This window comes from Poromitra crassiceps (assembly GCF_964638095.1).
Source record: "Poromitra crassiceps genome assembly, chromosome: 17".
Classification (NCBI taxonomy): Eukaryota; Metazoa; Chordata; class Actinopteri; order Beryciformes; family Melamphaidae; genus Poromitra; species Poromitra crassiceps.
The window spans coordinates 35073949-35093249 of NC_139635.1; the positions used below are offsets into that span (position 1 = coordinate 35073949).

At 43.3% G+C, this 19301-nt stretch overlaps 2 protein-coding genes and 1 pseudogene across 3 annotated transcripts in view; 2 read left to right on the top strand and 1 right to left on the bottom strand.

Moving 5' to 3' along the window:
- Positions 1-4967: 4967 nt before the first annotated feature.
- On the bottom strand, positions 4968-7569 carry LOC310792376 (uncharacterized protein; the record flags this gene model as incomplete). The annotated part of the gene is made up of 4 exons (XM_083654095.1): positions 4968-5972; positions 7122-7217; positions 7335-7445; positions 7537-7569. 4 exons carry the CDS (start codon positions 7567-7569, stop codon positions 4968-4970), a joined length of 1245 nt encoding a protein of 414 aa, XP_083510221.1.
- A 1058-nt stretch (positions 7570-8627) lies between these two features.
- LOC310792377 (synaptosomal-associated protein 23 pseudogene) lies at positions 8628-10380 on the top strand (annotated as a pseudogene). The gene is made up of 3 exons: positions 8628-8633; positions 8953-9159; positions 9910-10380. The product of its transcript is annotated as a synaptosomal-associated protein 23 pseudogene (transcript).
- Positions 10381-14691: 4311 nt separating this feature from the next.
- LOC310792378 (uncharacterized protein) overlaps positions 14692-19301 on the top strand; it is a 36946-nt gene continuing 32336 nt past the window's right edge. The window contains exons 1-7 of the mRNA XM_083654096.1: positions 14692-14788; positions 15126-15152; positions 15966-16034; positions 17137-17190; positions 18573-18653; positions 18929-18967; positions 19226-19291. Coding sequence (XP_083510222.1) covers positions 14741-14788; positions 15126-15152; positions 15966-16034; positions 17137-17190; positions 18573-18653; positions 18929-18967; positions 19226-19291 — 384 coding nt within the window. The 5' untranslated portion in view covers positions 14692-14740. The remainder of the gene's footprint in view (positions 14789-15125; positions 15153-15965; positions 16035-17136; positions 17191-18572; positions 18654-18928; positions 18968-19225; positions 19292-19301) is intronic.

Below are 19301 nucleotides of genomic sequence, written 5' to 3' on the forward strand. Positions count from 1 at the left end.
AGTCAACTGAGTTTTGTATTTGCTCAGTTAATGACCAAGATAAACACATTTGTCATATTGTCCTTCAGCAATGTTTGCCTTGTGCTCTGAGATTGCCCATGACCAATGTAGGTGAAGTGAAGTTCTCCTCATTTCCATTGTATACATGTTTGCTCTGGGCCTTCTTATTTGACATTTTATACTACAGTACTTCTTGAACGAGTATTGATAACACAGAGCTACTGAGACTCTAGGGTTTGACCGATATCTGTGCCAAAATTCAATATCTCAACATTATACCATTTTTAATGGCACAAAAATCACAAATATTCAGCTTCCCCCGTAGAATTGTCTTGTTCTCCGAGTAGAAAGGTCTCTGAAACAGCCGTAACGGGACACTATCACACTCCACTGACACCTAAACTAATTAATTTCTTATAGACGTAGCACCTGGCAGGGTGACCATCCACACCTAGTCAATGGTAGGGAAACACAAGGCCTTTTAATTTAATTCATATGCATTAAAAAAAAAAAAGTCCTTTGCGTGGCCGACCCGGGTTCGAATCCGACCCGTGATCCTTTGCCACCTTTCCTGTCTATCTACTGTCCTATCCAATAAAGGCAAAAATGCCCCCCGCCAAAAAAAACATTTAGTCTGACCAGCAGCCTAAATAAATATGAAAATTTCAGAAAAGCAGTGATCTTAGCATTTTTTAATATGTATTAACCAGCAAATGTTTGGTATCTTGATAAATGATTAAAAGTATTACAGTAATCAATTATCAAATTAGAATTGATTAATCTTCTGTCAGCTGACTGTAGGATAATGTATTAATTGATTGACTAATAGTTTTAGCACTATTTGATCTGATGTCATACTTTATTTTAATGGATGATGTCAGTGGTTGGGCCTTGGGGGGACTCCCCTGCGCAGTTGATGACTTATCCTCCCTGCTATTTTTGGAGCAGTCTCTCAATTCAATGTTTTCCTTACGAGCAGGATCTTATCCTGTGAAACTGGCTGTGGTGAGTCAGTCACACAGGTGGTTGCTACACGCATTTGTTCCACTACCACGCACAGGTAACCCCGCCCTGTTCCCTCCCAGGTGACTCTGCACCCACAAAGTCCGGAAGACACAACGCATTCATCTCTCCCATCCTCTCCGACTGCGACAACAGGTAAAAGATAAAGATGTTGTAGCCTACTTTGTAATGCCACCGTTCATCCTGGGAACAGTTGGTAGACAATAATTTGAAATATCCTTTGTGTGGTGTGGATGGCGCCCTGTTATGCAACAAATTCCTTACAAAGGGAAGGTTTGAGAGACAGCTTGCAGGGTGTGTTTTGGTTTGTTTAGGATGCGCTGTTCGACTTGTAACTGATGCTGCCTTTACGTGCTGTCGGAAATATCAGCATTTAAAGGGTTATTGAAGAGCACACATGAACGGTCCAATTTAGTGGACAAACTGGAATTGAAAATCGGAACACCTGAGTTGCATTTAGGGGGTGGAAAGCATGATAGTATGGGAAGCGCATGGTGAAAATGATGTAGGCTATATAAGTTAGATGTTATTGTTTGGCATGCTGTTAGTATTATATTATTACAGGAGGTAAGGGGGGACACACACACACACACACACACACACACACACACACACACACACACACACACACACACACACACACACACACACACACACACACACACGTAAACAAATGTATTTTCCAGTAAAGGTACAAAAATGGTTGTTTGGCATTCCTTGTTGCACATAGGTGTATGTTATTACTTTAGCTTATATGGAGAATTAGCATACTGGGTTGGTGATTAATTGAGACTTTAATTTTTTTATTTTTTTATTTATTACAATCATGATGCACAACCGCTTATATGGATCAAAAAGCTTTATACAGAATAATTTCGATATACATGCTGCTTTAATTTGTGTAGGCCTATAGCAGGGGTTTTCAAAGTCTGAGACTGTATGCCTCCCCTCAGACAAAGCTTGGACAAAGCCCCCCCCCCCCCCCCCCCCCCCATCATTATTATGTTATTTGACCCTGGGGAAAACTGTAACATTCCCCCAAAACAACTATATCTCTGAAATATCTCCCTGAACCAAAATAATTATATTTGATTAATAATTATATTTGATTCATATTAAATTATATGTGATATCCTTTTGAGAGTCAGAGAGAGAGTCAGTTTATTTGCCATCTGCAGTAGAAACTGTATTGGGATTGGGGTGCTAGGAACTTAAAATCATACATCACACGACAACATTATGAAAACATTTAGATACCGTATAAAATAATCAAAAAATAAAGTGATAAATTGAGACAGGTGCACATGTGGATAGATCCGAGTCTTCCAGGTCAAGTTTAAAGTGCAAGATATTAATGTGCACATCAATAAAAAATGAAAGTGCCTATGCATAGAGACAGCATTGCATGGTCAGAAAGGTATAAGACATCTTATACAAAAGAAAAGCAACAGAAAGTAGAGCATTGTCTCTATAGTTTAGACAGGTGCATGGATCTAACATTTGAAATTGAGATCATTCAGACTATGCACGGCACTTGGGGGAAAAGCTCTTAGCAAATCGAGTGGTGGAGCATTTAATAGAGCGGTAGCATCTGCCCAGGGGGAGTAGATTAAAGAAGCTGGTGGCAGGATGACCTGCAGGGTCCCTGACAATACTGGATGACCTGCAGGGTCCCTGACAATACTGGATGACCTGCAGGGTCCCTGACAATACTGGAGGCACGGGACAGAAGTCTAGAGCTATAAAGCTCTTTATAGCGCTGGCAGATTACAGACAGTTAGTTTGTCTAACTTTTCTCTGTGGAGAACTCTGCTGAAAGAACAAATGAATCTTCATAATATGCTTCTTCTTTTTTTTTATACACAAACAAGAAAAACAAACTCAGACACAGGAAAGAAAAACAAAACAAAACAAACCAAAAAACATACAACATTACAACAATAAATAAAGAAAAAACATTGCATGGATGCAACTGGGACGTATCCTCAGTGATGTACCCTGGGGTCATAGGATGTTGCGGGTCTCGCATTCACGCGGCTTGAATGGCCCTCCTAAAAGGCCTCTCGTGGATTGTTGGGCTTCTTCCTCACGGAAGACGCAGGCTGGGGCACTAACCCATACTGCTCCCGGGGGCCGTCCCTGTTCCGGCTGTCAACTGACTCTCCAGTAGTCACTAGTCTTTCCTGGTTGTCACGTAGTCTATTCCTATGAGTCACTGGCTAAGCCAGGCTAACTAATAAAGAAAAAACATTGCATGGATGCAACTGGCACGTATCCTCAGTGATGTACCCTGGGGTCATAGGATGTTTCGGGTCTCGCAACATCATACACCCTCGCCCAGGTGACCCAGCCGGGGCTGGCCAAGCCCCAACTTACGTCCCAGTAGCTACCCACGGCCAGCCCTCTAGGAAGGGTCGAAGGTGGTCACGTGGTCAGGGCCACTCAATCCGCTGCTCCGGAACTACTCTGCCGGGACCGGGGGGGTGGAAGGGCTCTGGTTGACCTCGTCAAAGTAGGCCAAGAACGGGTCCCAGATGGTTGAGAACCTTCTAAGTGAGTTGGTTCTCAGGGACCGGAGTCTCTCCATCTGTATAACAGAGAGCATGTCCATCAGCCACACCTGAAAAGAAGGTGAAGAGGAGGACTTCCATTCCTTCAGAATAAGTTTTTTGGCGACAGTTGTCCCGAGTGTCAGAGATTGCTGCAAAGCTGTAGGGAAGTTCAGAGAGGACTCCGAGCATCCGAATATTGCGAGTTCCGCCTCCAGTTGCAGGGTTATTTTGTAGGCCTTAGAGTACCAATCAAAATATTTTGGCCCAGAACCCCGTTAATCTTCATAATCTTGAGATGAGTCTGTGAAGTGTTTTCCCGGTTGTTTTATAAACCAAAATAATTCAACAATAGAATCGCTGTATCGGTTACCTGAAAAATGATGTACGTGTAAATGTGTTGTCTTATGACACACAGCAAAAAAAGAAAAACACAAAAACCACAAATATCTAAAAAACATACTATACTGTACATACATACACAACCAGATTCAGTCAGAACATTTCCCCCCTCCCCGCAGGACCCCCCACCGAGAAACCCACAGAGATAACAGTGCACAGGAGTGGCGTAGGCAGAAATAAACAGAGTAGACAAAGACTGCAAACCACACATTGTCATTTTAGCTGATTTATTAACGACGACAACAACAACAACAACAACAACAAAAACTACAACAACAGCAAAAAACAAACAAAAAAACGTTTTTTTTCCAACAGCAAGTTGATTGGCTGGGCAAGGGCAAGAAGTGGGTGGGCCTGTGCCTACCCGGGCTGCCCATAGAAACGCCCCTGGCGCACAGTACTATATTCATCTTAACAAATATGTGTAACTGACAGGAGAGATTGATTGATTGATTGAAAATCTTTATTTTGAACATGTAAAAAAGAAGTTCATAAACAAAATAAAAACTAAAACAGATAAAATAACAAATTAAGAATAATACAAAAAAACTCACTAATTCTCATAAGCAACACAACCGAAATAAGACATGTTCAAAAAGGAGTAGGAAGAAGTAAGCACTTATGTGATCTATTTACACATACACATACACATACACATTTAGATGTACCGGTATATACATACACAACACAAGCGTGCCTTACATTTCATCCATAGTATACTATTATTCACCATCCATATCTCTTAAGGATAATGTCTCTTAAGTTTATGTTGGTACTTTGTTTTAGCTCCATACACAAACAGTTCCACAAGTTTACTCGACAGATAGATATACACATACTCTTCATAGTGGTGTGAACACATTTTCTGTACATTAGCTGGTAGTAGATTATTTTGTGCTTTAAACATAAATTGTGCCATTTTAATTTCTACCAGATGCACGAATTTCAGGGTGTACTGTATAACTTTAAAAACAGCACATTAGTGTGTTGTGTTCACAATATGCAGCATTGTTTATTATCCTGATGATCAGAGTCAGAGATGATCAGAGCGGCAGAGTTTTTACCACTGTAATTATTACAGGGACTGAAGTATGGGTAGAGTTTCTCAGTGAAGGTGCAGCCAGTAAAGGAGTAGATAAGAGCTGCAGCATCTACATCATAAAAGGAGACCAGACCCTCCTCATAATCCACAAACACCCCCACCTTCTGAGGCTTTGTCTTCAGAGAGAGGGGGACAGCAGGGAGAAGAGCAGCGTTGTACTCATTTCCATTCCTCAAACATACAGTCCAGTAGCCAATATTGGGGCTCAGTTTGATCATTCCCTTCCTGTTGATCGACTCTCTGGCAACTCCTAAAGCCCAGTCAGTCTTCCCTTTAACCTGAACCTCAAAGTAAAACCTTCCCGAAGAGAAGCTCTGCTTTCCTAAGACACTGACACAAACAGAAAATCTCTCTGGGTTGTCTGGGAGATTCTTCTTTATATCACCACAATTTACTTGTTTCCCATCAGCAGACAAGATGAGTTTGGCTTGTGCTGTATCAGGGTCCAGGGTCACATCCACTGCATACTTCTGGGCCCTATTCAGCTCAGTCTCAATCAGCTTGTCCATCTCTTCCCTGAGAGTGTCCTCCAGCTGAGCCAGACCTCTCCTCACAGTCACGTGCAGCTGAGCAACAGCTCTCTTCACAGTCCCCTCATATGATGAGCGATGGACACTGACCTCTGTCCAGTCCTGGGTGTGTGGAGGAGTGTACAGGTATTGGTATAGGAAGCTTTGGAGGAGGTGGAGGCGGTCTTCAGTGCGTGAGAGCTGCTCCACCTCAGCAGTTCTCTTCGTCAGCTCAGAGATTTCCTGTTCCAGCTCTTTGATGAAGCCTTCAGCCTGTTTCTCTGTTGTTTTCTGCTTCTCTTGGATCATCTCAATGAGCTCAGCCTGGCCTCGCTCCACAGACTGCCTCAGAGCAGTGAAGACGTGCACACTGTCTGCTATCTCTCTGTCTGCATCTCCCTTGCTGAGCTCTACTGACTGTTTGGTCTCCTGAATCTTCAGTCGTCTCTCCCGGATCATCTGCTGAATTTCTTTCAGAATTTCAGCCTCTGTATTACTCTGTCTCTGGAGGCTGCTGGCTTCCAGAGCTGACTTTCTGAACTGAGCAGCTATCTCAGATATGAAAGTATTGACCCGCAGCTTAGGTCTGCTTTTGAAAACCTCTTTACACATGGGACATTGGCATGGGGGATTAATATCCCAGTGCTGTGTGATACAGGTTTTGCAGAAGTTGTGTCCACATGGTGTGGAGACAGGATCAGTGAATACATCCAGACAGATGGAGCAGATAAACTGCTTTTCAGAGAGGAGACAGCTGGCAGCAGACATATCTGGACACTGAGACCTGAAGTGAAAGTGTAAAATAACAATACTGTAACAAATAAATCTATTATGCATAGTAGAAAATATCAAAGTTAGATTATTGGAATATTATCAAAAGTCAACTGTTTTTCCTCGGATTTTGGCACAAGGGATAGTAACATCTTGTCCTGTGTATTAATTAATGCTGTACTCACCTGTGTACATCTAAGAATCTGTATTGTTGAGAAAGGCCTGATGAACTTGATTTGTTTTTCTATTGAGAGAGAGAAACTTCTCGGCTCCAGCAGTGCGCTCACTTCTGAGTTCCTTGGATTAAGTGTAGTTGCTTTATTTGGGCTTGCTCCCTTGATGTTGTCAAGCAAGCAGATGTTTTCGATAGTTTGTCCTGTTGCAGGATCCGCCCACAACCCCGTTCCCTCCACCCCTCCCCTTCACCCATACACACGGATGATTGGATCATCCAGGTGATTGAATCAGCTGTGTTCACAATATGCAGCATTGTTTATTATCCTGATGATCAGAGTCAGAGATGATCAGAGCGGCAGAGTTTTTACCACTGTAATTATTACAGGGACTGAAGTATGGGTAGAGTTTCTCAGTGAAGGTGCAGCCAGTAAAGGAGTAGATAAGAGCTGCAGCATCTACATCATAAAAGGAGACCAGACCCTCCTCATAATCCACAAACACCCCCACCTTCTGAGGCTTTGTCTTCAGAGAGAGGGGGACAGCAGGGAGAAGAGCAGCGTTGTACTCATTTCCATTCCTCAAACATACAGTCCAGTAGCCAATATTGGGGCTCAGTTTGATCATTCCCTTCCTGTTGATCGACTCTCTGGCAACTCCTAAAGCCCAGTCAGTCTTCCCTTTAACCTGAACCTCAAAGTAAAACCTTCCCGAAGAGAAGCTCTGCTTTCCTAAGACACTGACACAAACAGAAAATCTCTCTGGGTTGTCTGGGAGATTCTTCTTTATATCACCACAATTTACTTGTTTCCCATCAGCAGACAAGATGAGTTTGGCTTGTGCTGTATCAGGGTCCAGGGTCACATCCACTGCATACTTCTGGGCCCTATTCAGCTCAGGCAACAGAAAATCTCTCTCTCAAACCAATAACCTGGCACAAATCATGATCAATAATATCAAATTAGAAAGAGTATATGAGAACAAATTTTTGGGTGTTATTATTGACCATAAACTGAGCTGGAAGCCGCATGTAAACCATGTTAAGTCAAAACTATCAAAAGCCATAGGAATATTACACAAAACAAAGGACATCTTCAACCACAGTTCCTTACTCTTGCTGTATAATTGTTTCCTAGTCCCATACATTAATTTGGAGGTCTGGGGACAAACATATAAATCAATAACAAATCCGGTTTTTATTTTACAGAAAAGGGCAATCAGGCTCATAAACAATGCAGATTATTACGCATCAACCAACATTTTATTCATAAACTCACATACTCTAAAATTCTATGACTTGGTGGATTTTAAAACCGCTCAGTTTATGTTCAAAAGAAATAATAATATGCACCCTGACTGTGTTCAGAGGCTCTTCCAATGCAGAACCAGTCCTTATGAACTAAGAGGAACATCTATGTTTATGAAAACAAAAACAAGAACGAATGTGAAACAGAGATGCATCTCAGTAAAAGGGGTGAACCTGTGGAACAATTTTGATGATGAAATGAAACTGTGCAACTCACTTGAGACTTTCAAAAATATGTATAAATGCAAGATCATAGATAAATATAAAACAGTGGTATAGTCATATTATATGTATATATATACATGTTTATATATATATTATATATTTACCGCAAAATTATGGACAAAATCATGTGTTTAAATATCGAAGAATGTGTGCGTGTAGTGTGCAAGTATGTATGTGTATACAGAAGTGTAAATGTGTTACCATGTAAATATACATCAATGTAAATATGGTAGGGCGTATATATGGATGTTTGGGTGGATGAATGTATGTAAGTATGGAAAGATGAATTTCGATGCTGCTTAGCCGAGACAACGCCAGTTTGAGTAACATTTTTTATTTAATTTTTTACTTTTCTTTAGTTCGCTTCTTTCATTCTCTAAATATTTTTCTTTTGCACTATAAAGGCTTTTTGAGATTGTGTTAAAAGGGTAGACATAATAAGCCCCGGCTTCAGTCTACACCTTTTGGTCCTGTTTGATCTATATGAAAATTCCTGTATTGATAATTGATTTCTGGAATAATATGACCAAATAAACTAATCAATTCAATTCAATTCAATGGGCATGATGCCGGTTAAAAAATATCGGCGGCAACCTACGGTCTGAATAGATCTGCAATGATTCAATCAATCTGCCCATGTAAAGTGTGCTAAATCCACTCATGATTGATTGATTTATCTATCAATTGGTCCATTTAGCTATTTCTAAAATGTTCCAGACTGAGGCCTTGTCTTTTCAAGGAAGCGCGTCAAAATAAATACCGTACTCGTCCCACTGGCTCACGTGAGCATGGGCGCCTGGCCAATCCCGACGCTTGACTGGTGGGTTCCATAATAAACGCGGGAAGGAGGAGTTACCACGTTCTTAAAACAAGGAAGGCTAATTGCCTCAGAATATCGAGCTCGGTGCCACCAGAGGAGCCTCCAAACAGGACAGCAGCAACATGGGAGACCTCGAACAGATCACCATCAGGGCCAATCAAGTGACCAATGATACCCTGCAAGCCACACAGAGGATGCTGCAGAATGCAGAGGATTCCAAACAGAAGGGCAGTAAAATCATGGAGAAGTTGGACGAGCAAGGAGAGAAACTGAACCATGTGGAGGATGGCATGGACCCAGGCCCGCCGCACCCCATTACGCAGAGTATGCAGACTGCGTAGGGCATCATGTGACTGAGGGCACCAAAAAAAAAAAAAAAAAAAATTTTTTTGGTGCCCTCAGTCAGGCCACTCACTGAACAGCAGGCCAGGCGCTGCCTACTGGTTTACTAGTGGTTTTATTACTTTATTCAGGGTTAAAGTGGGTGCATCTCATTGTAAAATTGGAGTCGGCCCAAATTGGGCTTCAAACGGCCCAAATTGGGCTTCAAACGGCCCAAATCTGGCTTCAACCAGCCCAAATCTGGCTTCAACTGGCCCAAATCTGGCTTCAAACGGCCCAAATCGGGCTTCAAACGGCCCAAATCTGGCTTCAAACAGCCCAAATCTGGCTTCAAATGGCCCAAATTGGGCTTCAAACAGCCCAAAAAATTCGCCGCCGCCCTTCGGACGCCGGCACACACGTCAGCCCGTATTGGCCTGGCCTGCTTGGTATCTAATGCCTGGCCTGAATTATGATCCCAGTCCGCCCCTGCTTGCATGTACAGTTTAACAATCGCTTGTTTGCTGACATGTACAGTAATTCTAACAATTGTTTGTTTGCCACATGTAATGTAATGTGAGATACACTAGTATCGTTCATAATTAATGATTTTGCAGTCTTTCGTTTGACAGTTATTGAAAGTTTTGCGGGGGGGGGGGGGGGGCACCACAAAACAATTACGCTTAGGGCACCCAAATGGCCAGCAGCGGCCCTGCATGGACCAGATCAACCAGGACATGAGAGAGGCTAAGAAAATCCTGAACAAACTCCGGTCAGATCCGGTCTGCTCTTGCTGCTGCGGGCTCTGTATCTGCCCCTGTGACCTGATGTCCACATACCACGACTACAAAAACAAGCGTGGAGGAGGAAGTGACACCGTCAGCAATGTGGGCGAAGGTGGGGCTGTGATCCGCAGGCAGCCCTCAGGTGGCCAAGCCCCCCAGATGAACGCTTCGGTTCCCTCTGGACCCTACATCAACGATGCGCGCGCGGTTGAGATGGAGCAAAACCTGGTGGCGGTGGGCGGCATCTTTGGAGGCCTGAAAACCACGGCTTTGGAAATGCAGACAGAGATAAACAAGCAGAACAAACAGCTTGACCGCATTAATCACAAGGTGCATATGAACATAGATGACATTGATAAGGTGAACAAGGGAGCAAAGAAGCTATTAAAGTAGTCAAGGAAACCTGCCAGTTTGATCCATAAGCCTTGAGCCTCTGCCAACACAGACACACGCACGCGCGCACACACACACACACACACACACACACACACACACACACACACACACACACACACACGGTTTTTGCTAGTGCTAGCATTTTCTGCACATGTACATAGTCCTTCTCATTGTCCTTCTCACTATCAACAATGCTGGACATTGAGAAGCAGCATGGGCATCAAAAACTGCACCAGAGGAAGTGACTGCCTGCCCACCAGTGCTGTTTGATAGCAAATATAGCCCAGCCTGTCATATCTATCTCAGCATTTACTGAAAGAGCAGCAAGCAGCGCTCTCACTTCCTCTCTGTGTCTGCCTCTTATTCTTCAAGTTAGATTTGGGAGCAAATCTTAATCAGTCCCTCCAGGATTTCGCAGAGTTTTTTAAAATGATTATTGCTATCAAAAATGCTGATTTTGCAGGAGCTTTTCTCAAAAATTGCGATGCATTTTGTGAGGTTTTATGTTATTTTTTTGCAGTAAAATTGCCGGAACCCAGCGAGCACAAAACGTTTTTTTCAACGTTGATTTTTAGTTTAAATCTGGGTGATATTGGGTTTGAATGTCTAAGACCTAATTTCACCCTCTTTTCAACCGGCTAAAATGCGGTTACAACGTCAACGTGTAAAAAAACACAATTTGGTTCATCATACAGTTAAAACATTTGTTGTAGTTTGGAATAGAGACAATATTGATAGTGTGTGAATTGGCATTTGTCCATTTTATTGTGTAACTGAGAGTTTAAATCTGGTCTACACGAAAACTACATTTCAACGCATTTTATGTCACATGAAATATCATAAATATGGGACTATATAGGCTATGTGGTGCCAGCAAAAAGCTTCCAGGACACAACTATGGTTAATAGTTTAGCGCAATACTATAAAATAATGAATTCAGTTCCTGCAGCAACGCGCATGCGCAAGTACTAGCTATACTAGCTGTGACTGACTAGACCAAAGCAAGTCTGCACCGGTCTGCACCAAGTGCGGAACGAGGTGCTCTGGGCACGCTATGTTATTGTAACATACTGTATACGAGGCTCTGTGTACCCCCTGAGTCTTAAATTAAGTTAACCTCTGAAGCCGCACAGCCTACAGACTATAGATGCACACACACACAACATAATTTTAGTCTGTTACATAATATGATAGTCTCGTACGCATCACATAAAATAACTTGTCCTCCCGATCGTTGACAATTGTGTAGTCTACGTTGTGTGCGAGATAGAGTATATATGTGCCCGGCTCTCTGAATAGTCTAAGAAAATGTATAGCTCAGGACGTAGAGCGCAATGGCTTGAACGTGGGTGAGCGGGAATCCCGTGTGCGCTCCTGAATTTTTAATTTAAGATCCTGGTGAAATATGGTCTAAATCTGAACGTTCAATAAACGTCTGCAAATAGTGGGTGAAAAAACTTTCACTTTCAAACCTTCCTTGCACGTTTTTTCAACGTTGACCCTAAACGTTTTTTAAACGTCTTTTCAACGGAAAAATGCTCGCTGGGAACTGGCAAAAATGGCAAGTTGACAGAATAAAAGTGTGATCTTTTTTCCTAACCACTATGGCAACTTTTCTCAAAAATTGCAATGGAATTTGCTAAGTTTTATGTGATTTTTTTTTCCCCGCTGTAAAATTGCAGAATGTGTGTCTCTTATTTGTCTTTGTCAGTGTGTGTTTATTGTATCAATTTGTATTCAGGGTTCCCACGGGTCCTTGAAATCCTTGAAGGTTTGTCAATTTAAAAAATCGAAATCAAGGCATTAAAAGTTTTTGAAAATAGACATGGGCCATTGAAAGTGCTTGAATTTTAGGGTTTTCCTGCATAGAGAATTGTGAGGGGGGTGCCTGAGTGATCAATACTCCGCTCAGTGATCATTTTCATTTATGGCCTTATTGGCCCACCAATGGATTTTTTTTTAAACTACTGTAATTGTATTTATTTTTTTACTTACAAACTGCCAAAAATGAGCCAACGAGATACAGCAGAGATACTCGGTGCATGTCTGTCTGTATATGGAGAGATCACGGCATCTCTGTCTGTGGAGAAATGGCGGCGTCTCTGTCTATGCGAGACCGCTGTGTTTGAAACAGCTGGAGGGCTAACTTACTGTATGGATTTCTAAAGTCAATAACATTCCTTTACTTTATATGCACTGTATTCATGCAATACATATACAAATGTCAATTAGATGTTAATCTGCATAAGAAATCAAGAAAAAGAAAAAAAATCTGTTATAATGATCATCCGCTTATAGTGATCAATTTGACCCATCCCATCGTGATCACTATAAGAGGAGTGCACTGTAAACACATATCATTTCACTGTTTTAAAGGTATTTTATAATAGGCTAGGCCAGGGCTTCCCAAACTTGTCCATTACCAAGACTCCCCAAATAGCATTAGGCTTTGGCCGTGGCCCCCATATTGCAAGATGTCTTTAAACTCATTAACTCATTGACAATACTATTGCAAATGTGAAAAATCACATCCATACAATTTCCAAATATTATTTCCTGACTTTTATTAATGTGATAGCCTAATAATTACATTTGTATCTCAATACTGGCAAGAAATTCAATCCACTTTCACCCCTGACTGATAACCGACTGGTTACCCGAGGCTGGCACTGCGTGCACATTGAAATAATGAGCAGAGAAAGAAAGTAATTTTCTCTCAATGGAAAAGTAGCCTCCTCCAAACTGACAAAAACCAGCCAAACAGATGCAACAGCCAAACTTGGTGCATCTGGTGTGTCCGCTGCATTTGAAAACAGCTCTAAATAGCCTACGTATTTTGAAACAGTCAATCAAATTCATATCAGTAAATAGCGAATATGTCTGTTTCATTACTTTATATAGCCTACTGTATTCATGTAGCCTAATAAATATACAAATGTCAATTAGATGATAATTTGCATTAGAAATAAAGAAAGAAATCTGCTTATAATAATCATCCTCTTAAGATTGTCATTTTGACCCGTCCCAACCATTGACTGTAACGTGATTGATCACTGAGGGAGTCCACTGTAATTTCTAAGCAAAATCACCTGATGTGGTGCTGGGATAATAATACGAGCTTCCGAGGAGCACTTGAACGCAGCATGAGTGCAGATGTTGCTGCGCGCGGGGCGGGTGTGGTTAAAACTCCTGGGAATGTTTTGCCAGCGAAGGAGCAGTTTGCCGCCGTCAGTCTGTGATTAAAACAGTTTAAATTGAATATAAATCGTGCCTGTTACGTGACGTGTCGTCAAGCCTCCGGTAGGTAGGTGACCCGCTCAGTCTGACACCAGCTGGGATAGTTTTAGTGAAAGCAGATGTAGTAAATTACAGGGACGCTTTAGCGTAGTTCACTGTCCCTTTAAATGGCGAGTCGAGTCTCTTTCTTGTATTTCAGGATACTGTAGAGTTGATTACGGACTGTCTGAGTGTATTAGTTTTAGGAACTGTGTATGTGGTAGGCTACTTCTCTAAATGGAGTAACACAAGTACCCACTGTTACTCAATATGTCTTTATAATAGTAGGCTGCTTACCCTTTTTATTTGATTTATTATTTTCTTTTCTTTAGCCTTTATTTAACCAGGCTAATCACGTTGAGATTTCAATTCAATCTGTTTTTCGAGTGGGCCCTGGCCAAGAAGGCAGCATATAGCTAAGTTCACATATACAACAACATTAAAAAAGTAGCCTACAGTAAGAGCACACAAGAAGTAGCATAGATAAAATGTCTTCAAAAAGAAAATTTAAAAACACAAGCACTCCTTGCCAAGCAGGTGTCCAGTTCTTTAAAATGATCAACCCTAATGAGGGAATCTAGCTTCCAATCGTTTTGTAGCCGGTTCCAGGAGAAAGGAGCAGCATAGCTGAAATGTTTCCCAAACTCAGTAGCCTAGCCTTTACCCTTTAGATCGACTCTAGACAATGTAGTTAAAGTAGGCTATAGTTAGTTTGATCAGTTCTAGAAGCATTGGATATAGCCTACTAATATATTGCAGAGCTGAAGGGTGAAACAAATGAATATTTTTTTTATATTATTCCTGCTCCACCTGGAGCTCCATATTCACACACACCTGTTAGCTGCCCAGTACAACCAGTCTATACTGCTGGTGGTAGTGACTGGACTGGCAGCTTCCTGATACGTGCTTTTTCCAGGCAGTTGAGGGATTCAAACTGACAACCTTACCAGTCACAGTACTCCACCCTTTCTGACTTCCAGGATCTCATCGTCGCCCCCGACTTCAAACCAAGCTAAGCTGGGGTTTGTCTTGCTTTAAGCTTTACACGTTATTTTCTCCCTGTGTTGGCTGAACAGGCAGGATGGAGCAGTGTTTGGTGAAGCCGGCTCCCAAACCCAAACCCAAGCCGGTGAGAAGACACACTTGACTATCAAATACACAACATTGACCTACTGAGTCTTCTTGTAATTCTAACTGTAGTCTACGGTACATTATAAATAGCCCCGAAAAACTGATAGATCCCTATATTTACCAGAAACACAATATATCAGTGGATCTCACACACCATACCACAGATGAAAATACAGCCTGTTACACAGCACGCACGCACGCACACACACACACACACACACACACACACACACACACACACACACACACACACACACACACACACACACACACACACACACACACACACTCTCCTTCAGGTCTCAGAGTCTCCTCTTCTCTTCTTCTCTCCATAGCCCAAGCCTCCTCCAAAGCCTGCTGAGGTACTGTAATAACACCGTCTGCCCAGGCTAATCATGTGTCTGTCTGCTGCGGCTGTTTACGTCTGCTAAAAGAATATGTGCAGTGTTGTGGACTCGTGACTCCACTTGGACTTGAGCACTGATGACTTTGACTCATTCATTGATAAAGACTGTGTTTTTGTTTTTGTTAGTTTTCTCTAATAGGTCCTAATAACTTGGCATGAGATATTGATAGCTTAATATCGTGACATCACTCAATTTTGTGCAAAGGGCAGGCATGTGTGTTCCACCTACATGTGGATTCACGCTCATGTTCAGTAACTCTGGACTCGGACTTGACTCGGAACTCTTCTTCGGTGACTCGGACTCTGAGACTCAAACACTGCGGGACTTGAAGCTCCACTCGGACACGAGATATACAACTTTGAGGCCATTTACGCCTGGCGTTAACATGCATTTTCTGCCATCAGATTGCAATCTGATTGCAGAAATGGTTGTCCTCTCAATCCGCATAAAGTTGCTGTATCCAGATTGAGAGGACACATTGCATTTACACTTGTGTTCAATGTGTACACAATGCATCCCTGACCACCTCCGGAGGTGGTTTGGCCGATCAAATTGCAATCCTTCTTCAATGCGTTTTGGGGGTGTTTACACCTGGCATTTCAAGTGATAAAACACAATCTGATTGCAATCTGATCACAGAAAACGCATGTTAACGCCAGGTGTAAATGCCCTCTATGACTACAACTCGACTACAACACTGACTCCAGGATATAATAGTAAAGTCCATGATGCTTCTGTTAATAATGAATTCAGACATTCTCTTTGCAGATAAATGGAAATAAGCTGGAGAGGAGAGAGAAACCAACGCCTGTGGTGCCTGTACGCCCTTCAGATGCTGTGAGTCCTCAGTCCAATAAGAATCATTTCTCACTCTTTTTATTTACTCATAATAAACACTCAAATATACTCACTAGGGTGAGATCCACACACATTCTATTGTGTATTAATGGTTAAAGTAAGATAAGGTGCAGAAAGAGGAGAGGAAACTAGTAGAAAGGACACTTTCTACTTTCGCTGCTCCACCCTCTTCCAATCTGAGCCATAGACACACACGTGCTTCCTACGACTCATGCACAGTTGCCAGCCGCTTCTTATCACCTGACAGCGGGGAGCTTAACTGGCAGGACGTAGCACATGGGAGTATCATGTTATTCCCACCAGTTCCCTTCCGCCCCGAGCAGGCGACCTGACCGACGAGAGGAGGCACTAGTGCAGCGACCAGGACACATACCCCTTATTCGGCTTCCCACCCTCAGACACAGCCAATCATGCCTCTATGGACGCCCGACCAAGCTGGAGGTAGTCTCGCTGGCCAGCCTCCTCTCCCTTCCCGTCCGAGGAGTCTGGCGCCGCAGGTCTCCATAGTGGGATTGCGATGGGCGGCGCTTAGCGGCAGTGCCCTTGGAAAATAGTTTCAAACAATCGTTTTGCCGTTTTCAGCGTGTAGCAATGAGCTAGCGTGTAGGTTTCTGCCGTTAGCTTGCTAGCTAGTTAGCGTTGTTGTTTTCACTGCGGCGGCAGGGCACTATTTACAGCGACACACAGGGAGGAGGGAGCGGAAGCCGCTCTGATTGACATGGTCGGAGCCAATGACAGAGCTTGTAATAAGCCGGGAGCGGACATCCGGCTGCCACCGAAACAGTCGCTCCAATGGGAGAGCAGAGTAGAGCAGGGGAGGGTTTATCCCAGTTATGGAGACCTGCGGCGGCCAGCGAGACTAAGCCGGAGGTAACACCGGGGTTGCGAACCTGCGACCCTCGTGTTGGTAGGCAAGGGAATCTACTCCTACACTACTCCGACGCCCATGAGAAAGGACACTTGAAATGATTTAGATGCACCTTCCAGTACTAGGTTTGTTTAAGATGCTAACATGTTACTGTGCAGGTGCAAAGGTTAAAATGGCTTGACGTTTTCAACCTGACTTCTGTTTTCTATCCAGGAGCTGAGTAAGACGCAGTACAGGACCAAGATGACGGCAGTGGCAGACAATGAGGTATCTTTATTTTCTGAGTTGTGAGCGTTACTTCTGATTTAGACACTGTACAGTACATTGGAGAGTGACAGGAAAGGTAGGAGAGAGAGAGAGGGGGGGGGGGTGACATGTAACAAAGGTCAACTTCCCTTTCCCTGGCCACATTAGCCAGTTCTGAATGGGCGATCCGAAGGTGTTCCCAGGCCAGCGTGGAGATATCATCTCTCCACCTCGCCCTCGGTCTGCCCCGTGGTCTTCTCCCAGCTGGACGTGCCTGGAACGCCTCCCTAAGGAGGTGACCAGGTTTCATCCTTACCAGATGCCCAAACCACCTCAACTGGCTCCTTTCTATGCAAAGGAGCAGCGGCTCTACTCTGAGTCCCTCACGTATGACTGAGCTTCTCACCTTATCCCGAAGGGAGATGCCAGCCACCCTCCTGAGAAAACCCATTTTGGCCGCTTGTATCCACGATCTTGTTCTTTCGGTCATCAGTTTATATTCCATGGGATGTATTAGGCTATATACATCCATATGTCAAACTAAAGCCCCTCTCACACATGCAGCCTATCCCTGAAATGTCCAGGCAGGCCCGGATTAAAAACCTGAAAATTTAGACAAAGTAAACATACAATTACTTCACCATAGATTGATTTGAGCATATGAATGCCATTTTAGGCTTTACACACAGAGATATTCACCTTATGTGAGAAGAGACCGTCTGGCTTGAGAGACTAACAGGAAGTGTAAATACAATTGGAAGTTCCTGCTTCTTTTCACCTGACAGCGGGGAGCTTCACCGGCAGGACGTAGCACGTGGGAGGATCACGTTATTCCCACCAGTTCCCTTCTGCCCCGAACAGGCACCCTGACCGACCAGAGGAGGCGCTAGTGCACATACGTACACATACCCCTAATCCAGCTTCCCACCCGCAGACACAGCCAATCGTGCCTGTATGGACACCCGACCAAGCCGGAGGTAACACGGGGGCGCGAACCTGCAACCCTCGTGTTGGTACACGGGGAATCTACCGCTACACTACCCGGATGCCCGAAAGACATCATCTTTGGCTTTAACCCATTGATACCTGATGCAGCATTTGTGTGTGTATCCCTTTAAGACCGCGAACCGCGTCATATGCCGTTCGCGGTCTTAAAGGGATACACACACAAATGAGGGATATACACGCAAATGCTGCATCAGGTATCAATGGGTTAAGGAAAAGTGATTGAAATTTTTCACCATTTTGTGACATTTTATAGACCAAACAATCGCTTAGTAGAAAATAATGGACGGATTAATCGATAATGAAAATAATCATTATTTGTAGCCCTCGTGCAAAAAAAAAAAGAATAAATAAATAAATGGCAATGTTTTACTCTGCCTTTTCTCTGCCCCGACCAGGCCAATGGAAACTTGTTACAAGCACAAAGTAAAGTGAAACCATCTGGATCTCCTGTGGTTGCAGCCAGACCCACCGAAAAGGTGCAGTACACCCAAATACTCTCACTATCGCCATCACAAGTCAGTCAGTCACAAGCCGAGCATTCAGAGTATGTGGTTGTTGTTTTTGTTTATACAACTGGAATTTCAGAATGGCTTTTAATTGAATTTCAAGTGAGTCTATCTTTGGCGTTTGGTGTGAGAGAAGTTTGAAGTAAAGAATCATTCTGCTGCACTATACTCTGGGTTTCATGTTTCTTTACTCCTCCCATTATCTTTTGTTGTTTCCCCCTCCTGGTTTGCGTGTGTGGAAGTAGGAACTGAACGCCACAACCAGACACGGCTACCACAAGATGGTACGGCCTGACACACACACACACGCGCACGCACGCACGCACACACACACACACACACACACACACACACACACACACGCACACACACACACACACACACACGCGCGCACGCATGCACGCACACACACACACACACACACACACACACACACACACACACACACACACACACACACACACACACACACACACACACACACATTCCTCTTAGTTTGTTTTGATAAATTACCGAGGCGATGTCTTCCTCTTCCTCATCAGGGTTCCAGAGAAACCGACCAATCAGAAGACACTGAAGTTCCCAAAGATGAAGCAGACTTCAAGAAGGTATTTTAAA